General features: G+C 42.0%; 1 protein-coding gene across 1 annotated transcript in view; it reads right to left on the minus strand.

Annotated features, from left to right (window-relative positions):
* Window positions 1-26,117, minus strand: part of frmd3 (FERM domain containing 3) — an 83,907-nt gene extending 57,790 nt beyond the window's left edge. Inside the window, exons 1-2 of the mRNA XM_052462677.1 lie at window positions 25,590-26,117; window positions 2,564-2,668 (exon numbers count right to left, since the gene is read on the minus strand). Of these exons, the coding sequence (XP_052318637.1) occupies window positions 2,564-2,668; window positions 25,590-25,694 (210 nt within the window). The 5' untranslated portion in view covers window positions 25,695-26,117. The remainder of the gene's footprint in view (window positions 1-2,563; window positions 2,669-25,589) is intronic.
* Between the last annotated feature and the right edge of the window lie 149 nt (window positions 26,118-26,266).

Below are 26,266 nucleotides of genomic sequence, written 5' to 3' on the forward strand. Positions count from 1 at the left end.
TATAAACATGATTATATGTCAAGTGCATATTAATATTTAATTAACATGCAGCATGTTGAGGTGTAGTATAGGTATTGGCATAGACATTGGATTGAATCGTAATGGTGGTGTAAGGTGCAATGGCCAGGGTTTTCAGTGTAGATTAGTGTAGTTTGTGAGTTCTGTCATTATCTCCACTGTCATGCCAACAGAATGTCAACTCTTCCTTCAGGTTCAGGTAACCAATCTCCAAGGCAACAGAAACTGGTATTAAAAACGTCAATTGGACGGCATAAAGGAGGGTAAATAATTTACTGGTCGGATGCCGAGAGATTTTCCGCCACAGCACGGAGACATTGCACATACACCGGAATAAACACCAGCAGACTGTTTCCATGGCAACCCTCAACCGAAATGAGCCGTCATGAGTTCAGATACGATTTCAGACAAAACATTTGCTAGTCATTCTGCCATGGTGGACCTCTGTTTTATCCTCCGGCCCATAAAAGCACTGTTCTTTGGTTAATCTCATTCCCAGGCACTTCTGCCCACCTGGGGGCTATTCATTGGTTGACGATAAGAGAGAGGTGTTGTTGATTGGATGAGTAGTAAGCTTGTCTCTCAGGGAGGTAGGTGTATGTACTGGTTAAAGGTAGGCAGCTTTGTATAATGTTTAACTGGTGGAATTAGAGTGCTTGTCAGGACACCCGGGCAGATGAATTGGATGACGACCTAAAAGGAGGGATTTGGCGTAATGCACGGTCGTGTCTGGCCCATCTCTGATGATGATGTTGGAATATTTACCTCCTGCATATCATGATCAAAGAGAGATTGATTCTGCCTGGAGTGATTCTGCTTATATCAGGGGGGTTGTGTACAGCAGAACACATACTTCTGTCTCCTATGGATTAATAAAGTATTCTTCTTATTCTTGAGGAAGCACACACACACACACACACACACACACACACACACACACACACACACACACACACGTGTCAGGTTGACGTTTATTATCATGAATCTTGCTCTAGAGGGGCAGAACTGTGTGGTTTCTGCTAGTTTGGCAAGCTGCAAAGTAAGATTTTGCTATATTATCGTAAAAATGTATAAAAAATAAATGTTGTTTTTTTGTCTTAATTTAAGGTTAGGGTTAGGAATTAGGATTAGCAGTGTGGTTAAGGTTAGGAATTAGGGTTAGCAGTGTGGTTAAGGTTAGGGTTAGCATTAGGGTTAGCAGTGTGGTTAAGGTTGGGGTTAGGAATTAGGGTTAGCAGTGTGGTTAAGGTTAGGGGTAGGAATTAGGGTTAGCAGTGTGGTTAAGGTTAGGGTTAGGAATTAGGGTTAGCAGTGTGGTTAAGGTTAGGGGTAGGAATTAGGGTTAGCAGTGTGGTTAAGGTTAGGGTTAGGAATTAGGGTTAGCAGTGTGGTTAAGGTTAGGGGTAGGAATTAGGGTTAGCAGTGTGGTTAAGGTTAGGGGTAGGAATTAGGGTTAGCAGTGTGGTTAAGGTTAGGGTTAGCATTAGGGTTAGCAGTGTGGTTAAGGTTAGGGGTAGGCATTAGGGTTAGCAGTGTGGTTAAGGTTAGGGTTAGCATTAGGGTTAGCAATGTGGCTAAGGCTAGGGTTAGCATTAGGGTTAGCAGTGTGGTTAAGGTTAAGGTTAAGGTTAGCATTAGGGTTAAGGTTAGAGTTAGCATTAGGGTTAGCAGCGTAGTTAAGTTTAGGGTTAGGCAATAGGGTTAGCAGTGTGGTTAAGGTACAGGTTAGCATTAGGGTTAGCAGTGTGGTTAAGGTTAGGGTTAGCAGGGTGGTTAAGGTTTGGGTTAGCAGGTGGTTAAGGTTTGGGTTAGCAGTGTGGTTAAGGTTAGGGTTATCAGTGTGGTTAAGGTACGGGTTAGCATTAGGGTTAGCAGTGTGGTTAAGGTTAGGGTTAGTAGGGTGGTTAAGCTTTGGGTTAGGTCTAAAATCATATTTTAGTGCCTGTGCCAGATCCTGACCACTCTGCAGAGCTGCCTCCAGTACATGAGTCATCCCAATAAATGCCAACCTGCCACAATGTCAGCGTGTGTTAAAGTGATGCTCCAGAGCTTTTGTATCATTTCAACCAGAAAATGTTGCACAATTGTGTACTATGGCATCCATTTCTTATGTAACCATAACAAATGTGGGGTGTAAATTCGTATTTGTTACAAATTACAATTCATACAATATGTTACAAATTTGTAACATCCTGGACTATGTCTTTAAGTGTTAAACAGAATATCAGGCAATGACTGAGAACAGTTATGAGTTGTATAGTTCAGCAATAAGGAACGAGGGAGTGAGGTATATGGCCAATATACCACAGCTAAGGGCTGTTCTTAGGCAAGACGCAACGTGGAGTGCCTGGATACAGCGCTTAGCCATGGTATATTGGCCATATACCACAAACCCCTGAGATGCCTTAATTGCTATTATAAATTGGTTACCAACGTAATTATAGCAGTAAAAATAAATGTTTTGTCATGCCCGTGGTAAACGATCTGTCAGCCAATCAAACCACCCGGTATATATTTGTCAATGTACGAGAGTATCTATCTATACCCTCTGCTTCTCTGGGTCGACATATCTGATGCCAAAGTAGTCCTTCTCCAGGAGGCTGTAATGGTTACACACATGATCCACCAGGAACTGGCCCTTGGTTTCTCTCTGTGGGGAAAAAACACAACAAACTGTTATTACAGCACACTCAATATTGGGGATATATAAAGCATTTGATACCATAATTAGGTTTAATATGCAACACTATTGGAATGATGAAAGTGTACAATGTCTTCATTTACTAGGCATTTGCACCAGTTATTTAACGCAGGAGTAAATCAGGAAACAGTCCTACACACATGCATGCACACATGCAAACACATTTAAAACACCAACATATTCAATCACAACAAAACACTTAAATATTAATTCCCACCCCACTAGTGTCCACACACCCTGCTGACTCCCAACTAAAGCTGTCTGTAATGGCTATTCCGTTGGTCCTGTTGGGAGATGTTCTAGTACCAGGTCCTGGTCAGAGATATTCTAGTCCCAGGTCCTGGTCAGAGATATTCTAGTCCCTGGTCCTGTTGGGAGATGTTCTAGTCCCAGGTCCTGGTCAGAGATATTCTAGTCCCAGGTCCTGGTCAGAGATATTCTAGTCCCTGGTCCTGTTGGGAGATGTTCTAGTCCCAGGTCCTGTTGGGAGATATTCTAGTCCCTGGTCCTGCTGGGAGATGTTCTAGTCCCTGGTCCTGTTGGGAGATGTTCTAGTCCCTGGTCCTGCTGGGAGATATTCTAGTCCCTGGTCTGTTGGGAGATGTTCTAGTCCCTGGTCCTGTTGGGAGATATTCTAGTCCCTGGTTTGTTGGGATATATATAAAAAACTGGGCCCTTCACTTCAACCTCTTCCCCTGGTCCTGCTGATGGAGGGGAACCTGCACTTGGCTGAGCAGCCTGATTGAATCCAGCTGGTAATCGTCCATTTGCCCTGGCTGTTATCAGTTTTTGATTTACTTAACAATGCTGTCTGCGGCCCTGACCCACAGAGCAGAGTCAGGTGCTGAAGCTGTCAGTCCCACTTGCTGTCACCTAGGCAACGCTAAGACTGCCAGTCAAACAGCGTGAAGTGGTCGCTTCCAGAACCATGTATGTATGTGACTCCGGTCCCTACAGCCCATCCACTGTGATGGTCCATCTTGTTGCCATTTGTCTCTCTGGTCTCCTTGATCAGAGCAACACTGGGACTTAAACACCATGAAACATGACACATACAGTATCTGACATACACCTTTCAGAGAAAAGAGAAGAGACAGTGGTGGCAAATACAGACAGAAAGAGAGAGACAGAGAGAGAGTGAGAGAGCAAGAGAGAGAAAGAAAGAAATAGAGAGAGAAAGAGAGAGAGATAGAGAGAAAAGAGGGGGGAGATGATATAGAGAGACAGAGAGCAAGAAAGACATTCAGACACAAATACAGACAAAAAGAGAGAGACAGAGAGAGAGTGAGAGAGCAAGAGAGAGAAAGAAAGAAATAGAGAGAGAAAGAGAGAGGGATAGAGAGAAAAGAGGGGGGAGATGATATAGAGACAGAGAGCAAGAAAGACATTCAGACACAAATACAGACAAAAAGAGAGAGACAGAGAGAGAGTAGAGAGACAGAGAGCAAGAAAGACATTCAGACACAAAAAGAAAGAAATAGAGAGAGAAAGAGAGAAGGGATAGAGAGAAAAGAGGGGGGAGATGATATAGAGAGACAGAGAGCAAGAAAGACATTCAGACACAAATACAGACAAAAAGAGAGAGACAGAGAGAGAGTGAGAGAGCAAGAGAGAGAAAGAAAGAAATAGAGAGAGAAAGAGAGAGAGATAGAGAGAAAAGAGGGGGGAGATGATATAGAGAGACAGAGAGCAAGAAAGACATTCAGACACAAATACAGACAAAAAGAGAGACAGAGAGAGAGTGAGAGAGCAAGAGAGAGAAAGAAAGAAATAGAGAGAGAAAGAGAGAGATAGAGAGAAAAGAGGGGGGAGATGATATAGAGAGACAGAGAGCAAGAAAGACATTCAGACACAAATACAGACAAAAAGAGAGAGACAGAAAAAAAGAAAGAAATGAGAGAGCAAGAGAGAAAAATGATAAGAAACAGAGAGAAAGAAAGACATTCAGACACAAATACAGACAAAAAGAGAGAGACAGAGAGAGTGAGAGAGCAAGAGAGAAAAAGAAAGAGAGAAAAGAGGGGGGAGATGATATAGAGAGACAGAGAGCAAGAAAGACATTCAGACACAAATACAGACAGAGAGAGACAGAGACAGAGCGAGAGAGAGCGAGTGAGAGAAGGAAAGAGAGAAAGACAGAGCGATAACGAGAGAGAGAAAGAGAGTGTGAGAGAGAGAGAGAGAGAGAGAGAGAGAAAAAAGAGAGCAGAGTCCATTTCATGTCCAACAAGAGGTGGATGCATATTTCAAAGGGCTCAACATTAAATATTAACCTGGTCAGGCTGTCTCTACATAATCTGTCTTAATGAAGCTAAAGTGCTCTCCCCACTTTAGATACAGCCTTACGCAGCGAGACAACGTCTGAGTTGACTTCAACCAGAGCAAAGTGAACTGCAGACTGTATATGTGTGTATCGGTGTGTTACAGTAGGTTTTTGAGTATGTGTGTATCAGTGTGTTACAGTGGGTATTTGACTATGTGTGTATCAGTGTGTTACAGTGGGTATTTGAGTATGTGTGTATCAGTGTGTTACAGTGGGTATTTGAGTATGTGTGTATCAGTGTGTTACAGTGGGTATTTGAGTATGTGTGTATCAGTGTGTTACAGTGGGTATTTGAGTATGTGTGTATCAGTGTGTTACAGTGGGTATTTGTGTATGTGTGTATCAGTGTGTTACAGTGGGTATTTGAGTATGTGTGTATCAGTGTGTTACAGTGGGTATTTGAGTATGTGTGTATCAGTGTGTTACAGTGGGTATTTGAGTATGTACAGTGCATTCGGAAAGTATTAAAACCCCTTGACTTTCTCCTAATTTTGTTACGTTACAGCCTTATTCTAAAATGTATTCAATTGTTTTTTTCCCCATCCTCAATCTACAAACAATACCCCATAATGACAAAGCAAAAACAGGTTTTTACAAATGCTAGCAAATGTATTCAAAATAAAGACTGAAATATCACATTTACTCAATACTTTGTTGAAACAACTTTGGCAGCAATTACAGCCTCAAGTCGTCTTTGGTATGACGTGACAAGCTTGTATCTGGGGAGTTCCTCCCATTCTTCTCTGCAGATCCTCTTAAGCTCTGTCAGGTAGGATGGGGAGCGTCGCTGCACAGCTATTTCCAGGTCTCTCCAGAGATGTTCGATTGGGTTCAAGTCTGGGCTCTGGCTGGGCCACTCAAGGACATTCAGAGACTTGTCCTGAAGCCACTCCTACAGTGTCTTGGCTGTGTACTTAGGGTTGTTGTTCTGTTGGAAGGTTAACCTTCACCCCAGTCTGAGGTCCTGTTCACTCTGGAGCATCCCCACAGCATGATGCTGCAACCACCATGCTTCACCTTAGGGATGTTGCCAGCTTTCCTCCAGATGTGACGCTTGGCATTCAGGCCAAAGAGTTCATTCTTGGTTTCATCCAGGGTCAATGCCCTGCTCAAGGGCATGTTGACAGATCTCCCAGAAGGCCAAAAGAAAAGGGGACGCGAACCCTCCAAGATTCCCCCACAGTTCCCCATAGCTGTCCCTCAACCATTCAAAACCCCTCCCACAGTCACACCCCCAAAAAAAGTTTTTTTTAAAAAGAAGAAAAAAATGAATTCCATTCCCCAAGAACCTCCCCAATGCAATAATAGAGAGAATAATAACAACCAAGAAAATGAACTCATGAGTAAAAAGAAAGAGACAAAAGAAAACAGCAAAAAAATTACAAAGGACATCAAGGACAACTGTATATGTTTGAGTGCATGTCTGGCACTATTTACATATAGTTGAAGTCGGAAGTTAACATACACTGAGAATGGAATCATTAAAACTCGTTTTTCAACCACTCCACAAATGTCTTGTTGACAAACTATAGTTTTGGCAAGTCGGTTAGGACATCTACTGTGTGCATGACACAAGTCATTTTTCCAAGAATTAATACAGACAGATTATTTCACTTATAATTCACTGTAATCACAATTCCAGTGGGTCAGAAGTTTACATACACTAAGTTGACTGTGCCTTTAAACAGCTTGGAAAATTCCAGAAAATTATGTCTTGGCTTTAGAAGCTTCTTCAGTTCTGCCAAATGGAGGTGTACCTGTTGATGTATTTCAAGGCCTACCTTCAAACTCAGTGCCTCTTTGCTTGACATCATGGGAAAATCAAAAGAAATCACCCAAGACCTAAAAAAAATTATATTATAGACCTCCACATGTCTGGTTCATCCTAGGGAGCAATTTCCAAACACCGGAAGATAAAATGTTCATCTGTACAGACAATAGTACGCAAGTATAAACACCATGGAACCACGCAGCCGGTCATACCGCTCAGGAAGGAGACACGTTCTGTCTCTTAGAGATGAACGTACTTTGGTGTGAAAAGTGCAAATCAAACCCAGAACCACAGCAAAGGACCTTGTGAAGATGCTGGAGGAAACAGGTACAAAAGTATCTATATCCACAGTAAAACGGGTCCTATATCAACATAACCTGAAAGGCCGCTCAGCAAGGAAGAAGCCACTGCTCCAAAACCGCCATAAAAAAGCCGAAACTATAGACCCAAGTTAAACAATTTAAAGGCAATACTACCAAATACTAATTGAGTGTATGTAAACTTCTGACCCACTGGGAATACTAATTGAGTGTATGTAAACTTCTGACGCATTGGTAATGTGATGAAAGAAATAAAATATTAAATAAATAATTCTCTCTATTATTCTTGCATTTCACATTCTTAAAATAAAGTGGTGATCCTAACTGACCTAAGACAGGGAATTTTACTCTGATTAAATGTATTTGGCTAAGGTGTATGTAAACTTCCGTTCAACTGTATGTGTGTCCGTCCGTGTATGTTGTTATTTGAATGAGAGTGTGTGTATATGCATGTGTACAAACACCTGCACGGCATCAGCCTCAGGCAAACCAGTATTAGCTGTAAAAACACTGCCCCTCGGTGTCATTCAAACTTACTATTTATTATGTTCTATTTTCACTTTATTTTTTAATACTTTATCTTTGACCATCATTCGATCTCCCACCCAGCAACTCCACTCCCATTTGTCTCCAATTCTACATCCCAACCCTCAGCTTCCCTCAGCCCATCCCACCGATCTCTGCTGGCCTCTTCGGATTTCTAAGCAACATACACTACCGTTCAAAAGTTTGGGGCCACTTAGAAATGTCCTTGTTTTTGAAAGAAAAGCACATTTTTTTGCCCATTAAAATAACATCAAATTGATCAGAAATACAGTGTGGACATCGTTAATGTTGTAAATGACTATTGCAGCTGGAAACGGCTGATTTTTTATGGAATATCTACATAGGGGTACAGAGGCCCATTATCAGCAACCATCACTCCTGTGTTCCAATGGCACGTTGTGTTAGCTCATCCAAGTTTATCATTTATCAGGCTAATTGAGCATTAGAAAACCCTCTTGCAATTATGTTAGCACAGCTGAAAACTGTGTCCTGATTAAAGAAGCAATAAAACTGGCCTTATTTTGACTAGTTGAGTATCTGGAGCATCAGCATTTGTGGGTTCGATTACAGGCCCAAAATGGCCAGAAACAAAGAACTTTCTTCTGAAACTCGTCAGTCTATTCTTGTTCTGAGAAATTAAGGCTATTCCATGCAAGAAATTGCCAAGAAACTGAATATCTCATACAAAGCTGTGTACTACTCCCTTCACAGAACAGCGCAAACTGGCTTTAACCAGAATAGAAAGAGGAGTGGGAGGCCCCGGTGCACAACTGAGCAAGAGGACAAGTACATTAGTGTCTAGTTTGAGAAACAGACGCCTCACAAGTCCTCAACTGGCAGCTTCATTAAATAGTACCCGGAAAACACCAGTCTCAACAGTGAAGAGGCGACTTCAGGATGCTGGCCTTCTAGGCAGAGTTGCAAAGAAAAATACATTTCTTAGACTGGCCAATATAAATAAAATATTAAGATGGGCAAAAGAACAACAGACACTGGACAGAGGAACTCTGCCTAGAAGGCCAGCATCCCGGAGTCGCCTCTTCACTGTTGACATTGAGGCTGGTGTTTTGCGGGTACTATTTAATGAAGCTGACAGTAGCAAGAAAAAGTATGTGAACCCTTTGGAATTACAGTGCCTTGTAAAAGTTTTCATCCCCCTTGGCATTTTTCCTATTTTGTTGATTTGATTTTTATTTTGTATTTCATATAATGGACAAACACGAAATAGTCCAAATTGGTGAAGTGAAATGAAAAAAACAACTTAAACTTAAAACTTTAAAAATACAAACGGAAAAGTGTTGCGTACATATGTATTCACCTCCTTTGCTATGAACTCCTTAAATAAGATCTGGTGCAACCAATTACCTTCAGAAGTCACATAATTAGATAAATAAAGCCCACCTGTGTGCAATCTAAGTGTCACGTGATCTGTCACATGATCTCAGTATATATACACCTGTTCTGAAAGGCCCCATAGTCTGCAACAGCACAAAGCAAGGGGCACCATGAAGAACAAGGAGCTTTCCAAACAGGTCAGGGTCAAAGTTGTGGAGAAATACAGATCAGGGTTGGCTTATAAAATAATATCAGAAACTTTGAACATCCCACAGAGCATCATTAAATCCATTATCAAAAAATGGAAAGAATATGGCACCACAAAAAACCTGTCAAGAGAGGGCCTCCCACCAAGACTCACGGACCAGGCAAGGATGGCATTAATCAGAAAGAGACCAAAGATAACCCTGAAGGAGCTGCAAAGCTCCACAGCGAAGATTGGAGTATCTGTCCGTAGGACCACGTTAAGCCGTATACTATAACCCTTGCCCTATTAAAAAAAACACTCACAAAATTAGCGTTTGCTATTCACAAGAAGCATTACCTGATGTGAACCATGCCTCAAACAAAAGAGATCTCAGAAGACCTAAGATTAAGAATTGTTGACCTGCATAAAGCTGGAAAGGGTTACAAAAGTATCTCTAAAACCCTTGATGTCCATCAGTCCACGGTAAGCAAAATTGGCTATAAATGGAGAAAGTTCAGCATTGTTGCTTCTCTCCCTACGAGTGGCCGTCCTGCAAAGATGACTGCAAGAGCACAGCGTAGAATGCTCAATGAGGTTAAGAAGAATCCTAGAGTGTCAGCTAAAGATTTACAGAAATCTCTGAAACATGCTAACATCTCTGTTGACCAGTCTATGATACGTAAAACACTAAACAAGAATGGTGTTCATTGAAGGTCACCACGGAAGAAGCCACTGCTGTCCAAAAAACCCATTGCTGCACGTCTGAAGTTTGCAAAAGTGCACCTGGATGTTCCACAGCGTTACTGGCAACATATTCTGTGGACAGATTAAACTACAGTTGAGTTGTTTGGAAGGAACACACAACTATGTGTAGAGAAAAAAAGGCACGGCACACCAACATCAAAACGTCATCCCAACTGTAAAGTATGGTGGAGGGAACATCATGGTTTGGGGCTGCTTCACTGCCTCAGGGCCTAGAAAGCTTGCTATCATCAATGGAAAAATGAATTCTCAAGTTATCAAGACATTTTGCAGGAGAATGTTCAGCTAGCTGTCTGCCAATTGAAGCTCAACAGAAGTTGGGTGATGCAACAGGAAAACGACCCAAAACACAGAAGTAAATTAACAGAATGCCTTGAACAGAAGAAAATACGCATTCTGGAGTGGCGCTGTCAGATTCCTTAGCTCAAACAGATTGAAATGCTGTGGCATGACCTCAAGAGAGCAGTTCACACCAGAGGAATGGTCCAAAATTCTTCCTGACTGTTGTGAAGGTCTGATCTGCAACTACAGAAAACGTTTGGTTGAGGTTATTGCTGCCAAAGAAGGGTCAACCAGTTATTCAATCCAAGGGTTCACATACTTTTCCCACCCTGCACTGTGAATGTTTACACAGTGTGTTCAATAAAGACATGAAAAAGTATAATTGTTTGTGTGTTATTAGTTTAAGCAGACTGTGTTTGTCTATTGTTGTGATCTAGATGAATATCAGATAAACTTTTATGACCAATTTATGCAGAAATCCAGGTATTTCCAAAGGGTCCACATACTTTTTCTTGCCACTGTAGATCTTCAATGAGACATTGCAGGGCTCTAGCTTCTGGACTTAATATAAAACTTCAGTCATCGGTATACATGGACAAGCCTTGGATTTCTAATCCTCTAATGTTATTGATGTTATTGGATCTGATTTTAATAGCTCGCATTTCAATGGCCATAACGAATAGAAATGGTGACAGCGGACACACTTATTTAATTCAAAACCCTCTGAGAAGTAGCGGTTATTTACTGATTTTACACCTGTGGTTGCTATATGTTACTTTTACCCATTTTATAAGAGAATCACCAAAATTGAAAAAAATCCAGGCATTTCTAACTAAAATCCAGTTTTACTTCATCACATGCCTTTTCAAAATCTGTTATAAATACCAGGCCTGGCTTCTTAAATATTCTATTATTTCTAGTAGTTGTCGTTTATTATCTCCAATGTATCGTCCATGTAATAAAACTGTCTGATCAGGATGAACAGTACCTGTTAAAACCCTTTTAATTCTGAATGCTATGCATTTCACTAGTATTTTTACATCACAACGTTGAAGCGTAAGGGGCCTCCAGTTTTTTAGACTGGGTCTTTATATTTGCCATCTGGGTCTTGTTTTAGTAATAGAGAAATCAGACCTTCCTGCTTGAGTACCTGGCAGACTACCATTTCTAGAGTAGTTAAAACAATCTAACAATGAAGCTTTTAATTAATATATCAAGAAAGACTTGATATACTGTACCTCTACCGGTATGCCATCAAGCCCCAGGGTTTTTCAAGACTGAAAGGATTTAATAGCCTCAAAGTTATTCCTCTGTAATTTGGCCTTCGCACTGATCTTTCTGTACATTTGTTAATTTTCATTTTTTGGGGTATTATTTGGAAATAATTCCTTACCGTAATCTTCATTCCGTGGGAGAGAATGAGACCGAAAAGAGAACATCTGCTTAAAATATTTAGCTTCCTCTTTTAAAATAAATATAATTTGGAGAATCATAGATGACTCAGTCTTCAGTAACGAGTTTCTGCAAATTATTTTTATTAGCGTTCCTGTGTTGGCGATTCAGGAAGAATTTTGTGCATTTTTCTCCATATTCCATCCAGTTTGCTTTATTTTTGTAATAGATTACATTAGATCATTCTTGAATAAGTTCCTCAGGTTCTTTTTGTTTTTCCTCTAACTTATTTTGCATCTCTGTAGTATAGTTTTTATTGCTGTCTACCTGTACTATTAGTTCATGGATTTCCCTTGTTAGACTTGTCTTTTAGCCAGAAACTGCTTTCTTAAAATTATTATTGATGGATATTGAATTGAATGACCTCTGAAGCTACATTTAAAAGGTATCCCAAACAATAAGTGGATGTTCTGTTCCTATATTATACTGAAATTCAGTTATAAATTATTAGTCTTACTTAAAAAATAAGGTGTCCTCCAGTAAACTTTGATTACATTTCCAATATCTCCGTCCACGTGGAAATTCTATAAGAGTTATGTGAAGGCCAATTAGATGATGATCCGATTGCATTCTGTCTTAACTTTCTTTAACCTTTGCTGCAAGAGAGAAAGAGACAAGAAAGTAGCCAAGATGACTATCTTGATTAAGTCTCCATGTACAGTATATCTCACTAGGTGGTTCCCTAGCTGTTACAGTATACAGTGTCCAGAGAATCTTGTTTCTCATGGTCTGAGGGTCCTTTAGGTGCCTTTTGGAAAACTCCAAGAGTGTTGTCATGTGCCTTTTACTGAGGAGTGGCTTCCGTCTGGCCACTCTACCATAAGGGCCTGATTGGTGGAGTGCTGCAGAGATGGATGTCCTTCTGGAAGGTTCTCCCATCTCCACAGAGGAGCTCTGTCAGTGACCATCAGGTTCTTGGTAAACTCCCTGACCGAGGCCCTTCTCCCCCGATTGCTCAGTTTGGCCGGGCGGCCAATTCTAGGAAGAGCCTTGTTGGTTCCGAACTTCTTCCATTTTAAGAATGATGGAGGCGCCTCCCGGGTGGCGCAGTGGTTAAGGGCGCTGTACTGCAGCGCCAGCTGTGCCACCAGAGACTCTGGGTTTGCGCTCAGGCTCTGTCGTAACCGGCCGCGACCGGGAGGTCCGTGGGGCGACGCACAATTGGCCTAGCGTCGTCCGGGTTAGGGGGGGGGGTTGGCCGGTAGGAATATCCTTGACTCATCAGCGAGTCCTGTGGCGGGCCGGGCGCAGTGCGCGCTAACCAAGGTTGCCAGGTGCACGGTGTTTCCTCCAACACATTGGTGCGGCTGGCTTCCGGGTTGGATGCACGCTGTGTTAAGAAGCAGTGCGGCTTGGTTGGGTATCGGAGGACGCATGACTTTCAACCTTCGTCTCTCCCGAGTCCGTACGGGAGTTGTAGCGATGAGACAAGATAGTAGCTACTAAGCTGTTGGTACTCGTCGATTTCCCTCAGGGTAAAATTCAAAAAAAGAATGATGGAGGCCACTGTGTTCTTGGGGACCTTCAATGCTGCAGAAATGTTTTGGTACCCTTCCCCAGATCTGTGCCTCGACACAATCCTGTCTCGGGGGGTCTACAGACAATTCCTTCGTCCTCATGGCTTGGTTTTTGCTCTGACATGCACTTTCAACTGTGGGACCTTATATAGACAGGTGTGCCTTTCCAAATCATGTCCAATTAATGTAATTTACCACAGGTAGACTCCAATCAAGTTGTAGAAACATCTCAAGGATGATCAATGGAAACAGGATGCACTTGAGCTCAATTTCATATCTCATAGGTCTGAATACTGAATACTTAAATAAGCTATTTCTGTTTTTAAATTTAAAAACATTTGCTAAAATTTCTAAACTTTTTCACATTGTAATTATGAGGTATTGTGTGTAGATTGATGATGAAAAAATGCATTTAATCCATTTTAGAATAAGGCTGTAACATAACAAAATGTGGAAAAAGTCAAGAGGTCTGAATACTTTCTGAATGTACTGTATGTGTGTATCGATGTGGTCTTTGAGTATGTATGAGCACTTCTCTAAGCTGTGACACCTTCGGTACAAACCAGCCTCCCACTCCAGACTGCAGTGAGATGTCGGCTTAGAAATACAAACAAAACCCCACATGCTCATTATTGGTACTCACACATTCATCTCTAGTGGATAGACTACGTTCTTTTGTCTTCTACTGCTCCTCAAGCAAGGAGGGAGGCAGATGACATCACAAAGTCACCATCAAACCAACTCCTTGAAGTTTGCAGTTGTCTAAAACACACTTTAGTCCCCCCCCCCCCAATACTTGGGATATCGCATTACAACAGAAAAAGTTCAGAAATCACTGGAGGACGTCTGTGCCCCAGTTAGGGGGGCTGGTTGGTAATTAATATGCATGCCAGCTTAATTATAACTGGTCCTTATCTCAGCTAACCAAATTTATTTCACTACAAGCCATCCCTAATTGGCTGCATGAAAGCACTGCGACAAGAAACCTGTTAATGCTTCAGATCCAGACACATGAGACAATCCTATCTGCACACACAGCAGAGGGGGATGAGAGGGGAGGAGAGAGAGGTAGGGGGTGAGAGAGGAATTTTAGGTTGAGCGGTACAGAAATCGGTATCCTGAAAACGGACATGGTGACTGAGCTGAAGGGTGTAATCATGAGGGACAGTGTGTGTGTTTTTTGTTTACCAACCTAACCCTAAAACTTTTACAAAAGGAAAAAAAGCAGAGAAATAAATCCTTTCTCTCTGTATCGTCTCTCTCATATATTTCCTTAAATTCGCAAGAGGATGAATGTATCTCACCGGAGAAAGCATCCAAGCAAACAAAACAGCGCCCCTCTGTCTCAGCATGTGTAGAGAGAACAGTCTATGATTTGGGTGACTGGAGTCTTTGACATTTTTTGGGGCCTGCCTTTGACACCGCCTAGTATATAGGTCCTGGATTCTAGGAAGCTTGGCCCCAGTGAAGTACTGGGCCATACGCACCACACTCTGTATTGCCTTATGGTTAGATGCCGAGCAGTTGCCATACCAGGCAGTGATGCTCTCGATGGTGCAGCTGTAGAACGTTTTGAGTATCTGACTAACTAACTAAACAATCACAGTAATACATAACAAACATTCCCGAATGGTACTCTGAAGTACCCATTCTAACAACCACGAAAGACTTTGATCTTTGGGGAAAAGCGACCAGAAAGACTCTGAACTCTCCAGCAGACAGACCGGATTCCAACAGGGAACACAACAATGACATACGGGCGTAAATATAAATTGTAATTTATTTTCGAATGAAGGACCGTTCATGGGCAAAGGATTAGCATTTCAATTAATATAATTATAGACTGTGTAATGAATCCATGTTGTCTTTCCCGCTCTTTCTCAGTCCACACCCCCTTCACGTTGTCTACCAAGCCGTCATATCGGCTTAGCCCACTAGGGACTTTTCCATCTTTATTAGTAAACAATATCTTCTGTTTGTTTGTTATGTATTTCTGTGTTTGTTTAGTTAGTAAAAAAATAATTAAGCCAATTTGTATATTGTTGATTCATAATTTATGCAAGCGTTCGTGCAGATAACCAATAACTTTACGATGTTCAGATGAGACTGATAGAAGGTGACGATTAATAATGGACTGCTATAGATATAAACAGGATGCAAACTGGTGAGGGACCAAAATGGTGACTTTTTTTTTTTGTTGCACTGAAACATGTAAAAAAAAAACACTGCTACGAGGTTTTAACTAATTAAAAAACAAAGAATATGCTCTACATGATCAGTCTCTGTGTGTAAAATAAAAAGTGCTTAATGTGAACCTAACTCACAGCTAAACAAATGTAAAGAAAGCCATCCAATGTGATTTGTTGCCTAGACTTTACTGCAAATGACAGTCAAGCCTTGAGATAAAACAATACACTAATATTGCAGTTAGCCATGACAGCCTTGTATGACACAAGCATACAATAGAATGATTGTGTCCACACACACATCTAAATACTACACTTGGGAAAAAACATCTTATATAGAATGAAACAAACAGGGATTCTAATTTATACTCTATTATAGTGGCCACTATAGTCGACTGATCAAGTGCACAAGGCTACATGTGTGCAAAAAATGACGTTCACTGAATAAAAAATGTAATTATCCCCCCTCACTCACACACGTTTTACTGTCAAGTTCAACACAACGAAAGCAATATCATTCGGTTACACTGCATTGTACACTTTCTGCCTGTGGACATCTGTTCTACAATGTGCCAGCAGAGCATGATACCCTTTGTTGGCATAATTTATCTCTTTCATGCAGAGAGTACACCTGGCATACCCATTTTCATCCACTGTATTTAAAAACTGAGAAAGAGGGAAAGTGTGTGGTGTTCTTTTCACCTAGTGGCATCCAGCTTAAGCCAGGCCCAGCTCCAACTACACTTGTTTGACAAGCAACGTCTCATTTTCACCTAATTCTCTCATTCTGAAAATTAACCACATACTACAGTAAAGGGAATACATCAGTTCACAGATGGTAGTTTGTTCGTTAGCTAATTAACATGTCACACAGATTGCCAGGGTCCAGTAAGCAACTAACACGTTATAACTTGAGGAACGGCAAGGAGTCGTATCAGGTTACCAGTTAATATAATAGCGAATTGGTTAGGTTACTAACGTTAGCTCATCTGATGTTGTGCTGTCTGACTTTATTAGCCAGATCATTTTCACACCATGAACTCAATTATTTGATCAGAAAAGTTGCTCTGGCTAGCAAACGGATCATTCGATCCCGCTAGCAAGATACTTAACAATGCTAACAATACTTATTCCACCACTTTCTCCCTCACTTCAAACTTTCCAAATGACAGTTGTTTTTCGGTTACAGCCCATGAAGTACGCTTCATCACCTTCTCACCCCTGTCTCCGTGGTCAGGCTTCTACACCTACCACTTAGTTATTGTTCAGTTATTGTTCATGGGACGCGGACCGGGAGAGGAGAAGGAAAACAAGCCCTGGAATTGCTACGCACGTGCAACAGAGTTAAGAACGTACCGTAAGCTCACTCCACAGTTAGCTTGAAATTCTGCAGATGGAGCAATCCAATTGGATCCTTTTTGATTGCTCAACCAGTTGGAAAGTTATCAGGAAGGGCTGTCACGTGTCTTAGCAAAGCAGAGGTCCCGAGTTTGCAGCCAGGTATGAGTCGAATTCAGTGGAAGTGGTACTTGCTAAGCAAGCAGCATGACGTCCATAACACACGCACACACGCTCTCTCTCTCTCTCAAAAACATACTCGCTTCCTCTCCTCCCACCTGCAAAGGTCCCAGACAATTCTGTAGCCACTCGGATCCTGTGTGTTGGTTGCCGTCACTTTAATAATGTATCTAACATCTAGCACTTCAGACTCCAAGCTATAGGGATGTTTACAGTATATGAGAGATGAGGGGTCACACACACTGCCACACACACATCCAAACATCTGTGTATATACACAGAGTATACCAACTATTAGGAACACCCCCACCCCCCACAACATCCGACATTAGTTGGGGCATGGACTCTACAAGGTGTCAGAAGCGTTCCACAGAGATGCTGGCCCATATTGACTCCAGTGCCTCCCACAGTCGTGTCAAGTTGGCTGGATGTCCTCAGCCAATCAGCATTCAGGCCTCGAAGCACCCAGTTTATAATACTGTATATACAGACTTGTGGTCCATTTTTTTTTCTTTCTTTATTTCACCTTTATTTAACCAGGTAGGCTAGTTGAGAACAAGTTCTCATTTGCAACTGCGACCTGGCAAAAATAAAGCATAGCAGTGTGAACAGACAACACAGAGTTACACATGGAGTAAACAATTAACAAGTCAATAACACAGTAGAAAAAAAGGGGAGTCTATATACAATGTGTGCAAAAGGCATGAGGAGGTAGGCGAATAATTACAATATTGCAGATTAACACTGGAGTGATAAATGATCAGATGATCATGTACAGGTAGAGATATTGGTGTGCAAAAGAGCAGAAAAGTAAATAAATAAAAACTGTGGGGATGAGGTAGGTGAAAATGGGTGGGCTATTTACCAATAGATTATGTACAGCTGCAGCGATCGGTTAGCTGCTCAGATAGCTGATGTTTGAAGTTGGTGAGGGAGATAAAAGTCTCCAACTTCAGCGATTTTTGCAATTGGTTCCAGTCACAGGCAGCAGAGTACTGGAACGAAAGTCGGCCGAATGAGGTGTTGGCTTTAGGGATGATCAGTGAGATACACCTGCTGGAGCGCGTGCTACGGATGGGTGTTGCCATCGTGACCAGTGAACTGAGATAAGGCAGAGCTTTACCTAGCATGGCCTTGTAGATGACCTGGAGCCAGTGGGTCTGGCGACGAATATGTAGCGAGGGCCAGCCGACTAGAGCATACAAGTCACAGTGGTGGGTAGTATAAGGTGCTTTAGTGACAAAACGGATGGCACTGTGATAAACTGCATCCAGTTTGCTGAGTAGAGTGCTGGAAGCAATTTTGTAGATGACATCGCCGAAGTCGAGGATCGGTAGGATAGTCAGTTTTACTAGGGTAAGCTTGGCAGCGTGAGTGAAGGAGGCTTTGTTGCGGAATAGAAAGCCGACTCTTGATTTGATTTTCGATTGGAGATGTTTGATATGGGTCTGGAAGGAGAGTTTGCAGTCTAGCCAGACACCTAGGTACTTATAGGTGTCCACATATTCAAGGTCGGAACCATCCATTGTGGTGATGCTAGTCGGGCAATGGGAAGGATAAAGGATCAGTGGATACATACAAGGTCAGACCCAGGTTTAACAAATTGATCTGCTGACCTTCAGCTTGATTATTTGTGTTTATATACAATATCATGAATGTATTTCATAACATTGCTGTTGTGGCGATATTGAGCCAAAAACAAAAACATGGAATCAGAGAAAATTTCAGAATTTAGTTGCAATACAGCTTTAAGACTAAGGTGTTTTTTTTCTCTCTCTCTCTCTCACACACACACACACACACACACACACACACACACACACACACACACACACACACACACACACACACACACACACACACACACACACACACACACACACACACACACACACACACACACACACACACACGTTTCCTGCCACTGATGCCCTGTTGGTGAATGGGTGTCCATTACGAAAGAGACAGAGGCTAATTGGGATGAAAGCCCCATAAGTGTTCCAGGGAACATCTCAGAACGTGTATGTGTGTCAGCGGCAGCCTGCCCATTAGGGATTTAGGGGCAGCGCCCCACTTGTGATTTTTTTAAATATATGTTAGGATACACCTACTCATTCCAGGGTTTTTCTTTATTTTTACTACTTTTGACTGGTACTGAATATATTGTAAAATTCATAGATATGTGTTTTAAATGCTTTATAAAAGTGTGGTAAGTGTGTACATTTTCCTATTTCTAAAATATAATGTTCAAAACAAGCTGTTCAGTTACTATTCTGCCCCTCAGTGACTCTGCTAGCAGCAGCAGCACCGCGGACATAGGCCGTGAGAACATTAGTTGGGTTATTTTGCCAGCTACTTGCTATGAGGGGGAACTGCCTTGATGAAATAGCAGGATTCCATAGCATACAATTTTATAGGACAAAGTAAATGGATCGTCTTGGGGGGCTCAAATGTGTGTCCAGTCAGAACGTCTGTGTCTGCTCTAGTCTCCCTCCCAATGCGTCTCTCGTGCCAGACGGCTTACTTCCGCACAGGAGACTAGATTTTTAAAATATATTTTGAAATGTAACCTTTTATTTAACGAGGCAAGAGTCTAGATCTGCACGATCAGGTACAGGTGGTGCTAAAGCACAAAGCAAATTGTAATTAACTTAATCATGATAACAGCCATGGGAGCCTGGGACCTGATAAAGCGGAACAAGAGTCGAAGGTCAGAGGGATGCACTAGCTAGAACCTTCTCATCGCTGATCTGGTAGGACAAAGAGGCATGGCTGTGGCTGACCAATTGTATTATTTCCCCCAGTGTTCATCATGTTCTACTGTGGGTGACAGGACGACATGCGGTGTGGACTAAAACAGCAGAAAACCTGGTGTAGCATGATCAAAACTAATCAGCCAGCTACAGTCATTTTGAGAAACATTGACAAATAGTTTGGTAAAATTAACCAGTCATAAATACCTTTTCCCCCCTTTTTCCTCTCTCTACCCTACCGAGGTTACATTTGCAAACACCTTGGTTAACATAGAGATTCTGGGAACATCAGAAGGTGGGGGGAAATTAACTATATTCTGGTAATCCGACCAATTGAACATATGCAGTGGTACTTAATGAATATGATGTCAGTTCAGTTGTCATCTGAGACATTCTCATCAATGATAGGATGACATAAACTCCACAGGGGAAAGTCTACACATCACAGTTATCGGATTCACATGGAATTGTTGTTCAATTTAAATGTTTGAATATGAAATTATTGGTGATGGGATTAAATGTGATTTTAACTTCTAAAATGTGAGAATTTGGTTTTTATAAGGTTAGGGCTCTGCTCAATCAGTGACCCGTCCCTGTGAAGGGACATGGGCTATAAAACTTTTCAAACACGTCCTCCTCTCTCTTCCTATATAAAGCCTTGACGACAATATAACCTCCTGTTCCGAGGACATGAGAACGACGGTCCTATGTCAGAGTGGTTCAGATAATAACTACAGAATGAAGCCAACATCAGCGTGAGTTTTGGTTGCAAATGGTATGAACTTTGAACTCTTATTCACTACAGAAGTGATACCTCCTAGCCGTTGAGTTAGCAACAGCAGATGCAAACGAGGGTTAGGAAGGAACAGACAGAGTATCCCGTCTATCACCCAACGACGTTACTACAACGTATTCAATTGACAACCAGAAACATTCTTCAAAGGACTCGGTTGGGCAACATGGCCTTCCATCTACCACCAACCTACCGAAGCGCAGCTCAGAGTAATGTCGTGGCAGAATCAGAATTCTTTAGGTAACATTTATAAATAAGATGTTTTATTCATTTTATAGCATGCTTATGTGGGCAAAGTTACGTGGGCCCAGAGAGGGGAGAGGTCTGGTTAGTCTTATCTGTGAATGTGTCATGTGTAAACTTATCTTTTAAACCATGTGAAGGGATGATTGAGGGGGAACCAATTATCTCTTGGCTCCACAATGTCTGTGTGCCAGTCACTGTCTCTCTGTGATCTTGTCCAGGAGGGGGTGTATTTGATATATGCCATTGGGTGAGATAATGGTGTTGGTCCTGAGTGGTACCAAGAGCGAGATAAGCACATAGTTTAGGAGACCAAAGCTGAACGATAATTTATGGCCAATGCTGTCTGGCTATGTGTGTCTTTGCTATAAAGGATCTCAGTTGTGTAAGCACTCTCAGAGAATTAATTTATAGACACTGAATTGATCTGAGAGTCACAGGGTTGTGAAGGAGCTCATAATAATTAAAGATGGACTTTATGATAACTGTGAGTTGTGTGGTGGTTTGCTCTCATGATTTGGTAAATACAGGAAATTTCCACTACAGTAAATATTTATTGCATTTTCCTTTTCAAAATGGGTGGTAATTTAGAATGCATAAGATACTGTATTTACAATAGCACAGCTTCTTCCCTTTGTTCCTCAGTCTTCCCGCTCTTTCACTCAAGCCCAGCCCCTTTTCTTTTGTATAAGAAGTGGTCATATCTGTTCTGCCCGCTAGGGACGTTTTCCTTTATGACGTAATTTGTAATCAAGTTATGATTTAATTATGTGTATGTGTAATTCTGTGTGATTAGTTAGGTATTTAGTAAATAAATCATTAAACCCAATTTTGTATGGCTGATTCAACATGTTAGCCAGGGTTCGTGCAGATAACTAAGAATTTACAACTTTCAGATGAAACTGAATTAAGATGACGATTAATATTGACTGCTATTGATGTAAAATATTACTAGGTCTTTAAGAGTTTATTCGGGAAGATAACAGCTCTATAAATATTATTTTGTGGTGCCCGACTCTCTAGTTAATTACATTTACATGATTAGCTCAATCAGGTAATATTAATTATGGAGAAATTATTTTATAGAATAGCATGTCATATCACTTAATTCGGCATAGCCAAAGACACGACACTTCATTCAACATCTAACCACCTGGCTACCTCTCTGAGTCTTCATTCAATATCTAACCACCTGGCTACCTCTCTGAGTCTTCATTCAATATCTAACCACCTGGCTACCTCTCTGAGTCTTCATTCAATATCTAACCACCTGGCTACCTCTCTGAGTCTTCATTCAATATCTAACCACCTGGCTACCTCTCTGAGTCTTCATTCAATATCTAAACACCTGGCTACCTCTCTGAGTCTTCATTCAATGTCTAACCACCTGGCTACCTCTCTGAGTCTTCATTCAATATCTAACCACCTGGCTACCTCTCTGAGTCTTCATTCAATGTCTAACCACCTGGCTACCTCTCTGAGTCTTCATTCAACATCAAACCACGTGGCTACCTCTCTGAGTCACCTCCCCATTACTCTCCTCCTCCCTTCATATTTCTCTCAGTTCCCTCATTCTCGTCTATTACTTGTCTATTGGCTCCTCTCTGATTCTCCCCATTACTTGGTGAAGTCTGGAGGATTGATCTCTTTTTTCTTTAGTCATCTTCGGAAAGACATCAAAGGTGCGCCGTGGAAGACAAGAATAGAAAACGCTGCTATTTTTAAACCCACGCTAAAGAATGCCTACTAACTGAAACACCAGCACTGCCTCAAGCACACACACACATACACACACGCACGCACGCACCCAAACACACACACACACACACACACACACACACACACACACACACACACACACACACACACACACACACACACACACACACACACACACACACACACACACACACACACACACACACACACACACACACACACACACACACCTCCCTCTTTCTCTCTCCTTTCCTCACAGACCTTTGAAATATGATGATTCCTTCCATTTGTTTACAGATTCTTAAATAGAAATGTATCGGTAATGTATCGATAAGGTGACTTTATAATGGACGGAAATACACTCATCCGGGGGAGGCTATAAAAGGCTCTCATCTGGTCTGATATCACAATACTATGAAGACACACACACACACAAAGTGCAGGGCATCAGTGACACCTGACTAATGTTGGCCTCATGAAGGACAATGATCATCCTTAATTATACATGGGCTGTCTGAGAAGACAGAGAGAGAGGGGAGAGTGCGAGCGAGAAAGAGAGCGAGAGAGAGCGAGAGAGAGAGAGAGGGCGAAACAGAGAGAGAGAGCGAGAGAAGAAAAGAGAGAGAGAGAGAGAGAGAGAGAGAGAGAGAGAGAGAGAGAGAGAGAGAGAGAGAGAGAGGGTGAGCGAGAGAGAGAGGGTGAGCGAGAGAGAGGGTGAGCGAGAGAGAGAGAAAGAGAGAGAGAGTGAGAGTGAGAGTGAGAGTGAGAGAAAGAGAAAGAGAAAGAGAAAGAGAAAGAGAAAGAGAAAGTGAAAGAGGGAGAGAGAGAGAATCAAAATGCTGGAAATTTCCATTTTGAAGTGCTTCTGCAATTCCTTACATGTCCAACCATGTATCTTTGGCCAAACATTTGCTTTTAATAAAAATGGCGTAATGTTTTTGTGCATGCCAGAAAATCCCCAGACATAACAGTAGAACACAAAACTCCTTTCAAACGCATGATGACCGAGGACTTTCGGTCATCTCTTCATAAGGGATAGGATGGAACTGCCACTTGACAGTAGACAGAGGGTGAAAGAGGAGAGGAGAAGGTGGGGCAGAGGTGGATTGGGGGGAGGGAGGATAGAGTTCAGGGAATATTGATTGTTTGGGCTTGTCTCCCTCAGCAGGTTCGGGTTTACATTTAGACTGAACACGAGACCAGTGAGCTACAGTATACATATTTACCCCCAGGCTCAACACCACACACTCAACACAGCCAATCTAACCCACACCAGCACTGGAAGACACACAGCATAAACCATTTTTAAATTTAGCGTCTTGTGAGAGCTGTCAATCGAGGGGGGGACTACATGACAACCAATAAGAATTATGCTTAAACTGTATTAGTAAGCTATTGGCTCAAATTAAGCAATGCATTACATTTCTCCCTCTCACATTGTAACTTCCTACAATAAGTACTGTTGTGAATGCATCTCTAGCACGGATTTGAACGTCACTCCAAACGTGACATCTGTCCGAGGAACATATCTCCACACAGCTCCACACAGCTCCACACAGCTCCATACAACTCCACACAACTCCACACAACTCCACAGAAATGCTCCAGAAACCAACCCCCACTCACACCATGACATTTTCAGTCTGTGTCTTACATCTGTGGCTTCTGATGACCTACATATGAAGAAAGAACAGAGAAGAAGCCTTCTAACATTAAAAAGAATGTTGTCGGAGCAGAACGAACTTGGCGGAAGTTCATGAAATATGCAGAGGAATTCACCCTGGAACAGAAACCCATTAAGACACAACGACTGAAAAATGCATTTAGCTACAACACAGACATTTCCTCCTGACCGTGCACTCACTGACACACACACACACACACACACACACACACACACACACACACACACACACACACACACACACACACACACACACACACACACACACACACACACACACACACACACACACACACTCTCTCTTTCTCACACACACACACACTCTTTCTATTTCTCTCTAACACACACACACACACTTTCTCTCTCTTTCTCACACACACTTTCTCTCTCTCAATTTATCTCTTACATACCCCCCCCACACACACACTCTCTCTCTTTCTCACACACACACACCATCTCTTTCTCTCTCTCTGTTTCACACACACACACACACACACACACACACACACACACACACACACACACACACACACACACACACACACACACACACACACTTTCTCTCTCTCAATTTATCTCTTACATACACCCCCCCCACACACACACACTCTCTCTCTTTCACACACACACACTCTCTCTGGTTCTCTCTCACACACACACACGCGCACACACACACACACACACACACACACACACACACACACACACACACACACACACACACACACACACACACACACACACACACACACACACACACACACACACACACACACACACTCTCTCTCTCTCTCTCTCTTTCTCACAGCATTTAAGAGTGGTTGTAAATCATTGATTGGGTAGATGTACATGAACACAGAGACTCTTAGTTTGTCATGGTCAGCGTTATGGTTGTGAGTCTGGTCAAACATCAACAGTTTAATGACAGTTAACTATAACCCCCCTTTGGGAAACCGGTGTTCACTGTCTTTGACGCTTTTTAAATGATACATTCACAGCGTTGATTTATGCAATCAATATGAGAAATTCACTACTGGGTAGTGGTTGTTATTATTATTACGCAACAATAATCATAATAATTGGTCTACGCTGATATATATATATATTTATTATTTTGATATCTCACACATTTTCTGATCAATTGTAGTGTAAAGTGTGTAATGTTAGTGTACGTTAATGTGTTGCTACGGTAGCTATCAGCTAAATAAGACTAGACTACTAACGTCGGAGGGGGAGATTAATCCTTGTGAGGAAAAATAACAGCTAACCAGTGTTTTGTCACCTATACTAAAATATGCGACTTGAAACCACAAACAGCCAGATGTTCTAATGTAGCCAGTGAATTAATAAAACTAGCCTATGATCTTACCCCGATAATGTGATCGTGGCAGTCAACATCCGACGCAATTATGTCACGGTTCGTAACAATCACAATAAAGATCATTGCATGCGGGCTGCGCGAGCATGGTCGCTCTTTACCTGGATGCTGCACGAGATCTCAGAGTCGTCCAGTAACCGAATCGTGACCTGGATCTCTTGATCCAGAGAGCGGAGGCTTGGACTACGAAACCGAAGCATTTTCATTCTTCTGCCCTGATTTGCCTGGTCCACATATCAAACAAACGCTTTTACTGGCAGTGACGCGTTTAGCGTAGGAATGGATGCAAGAGACTGGCGAGGTGGGAGAGGCTGCATCTGTCGCCTGCAAGAAGGGACCGGTCTGCCTTCTCTCTCTCTCTCTCTCTCTCTCTCTCTCTCTCTCTCTCTCTCTCTCTCTCTCTCTCTCTCTCTCTCTCTCTCTCTCTCTCTCTCTCTCGCTCTCTCTCTCTCTCTCTCTCGCTCTCTCTCTCTCTCTCTCTCTCTCTCTCTCTCGCTCTCTCTCTCTCTCTCTCTCTCTCTCTCTCTCTCTCTCTCTCGCTCTCTCTCTCTCTCTCTCTCTCTCTCTCGCTCTCTCTCTCTCTCTCTCTCTCTCTCTCTCTCTCTCTCTCTCTCTCTCTCTCTCTCTCGCTCTCTGATGTCAGTAACAAGATGCGCGCTACTCTGGCAATGTACAGTTTTGTCCAATAAATTATCAAACAGGTGCACCATGAGATCACCCACAGGAGGTGTAACAGGCCTAATATATTTATGAGAATAATCTCTAATGATTAAGCCTA

The sequence above is a fragment of the Oncorhynchus keta genome, chromosome 14 (assembly GCF_023373465.1).
Source record: "Oncorhynchus keta strain PuntledgeMale-10-30-2019 chromosome 14, Oket_V2, whole genome shotgun sequence".
Taxonomy (NCBI): domain Eukaryota; kingdom Metazoa; phylum Chordata; class Actinopteri; order Salmoniformes; family Salmonidae; genus Oncorhynchus; species Oncorhynchus keta.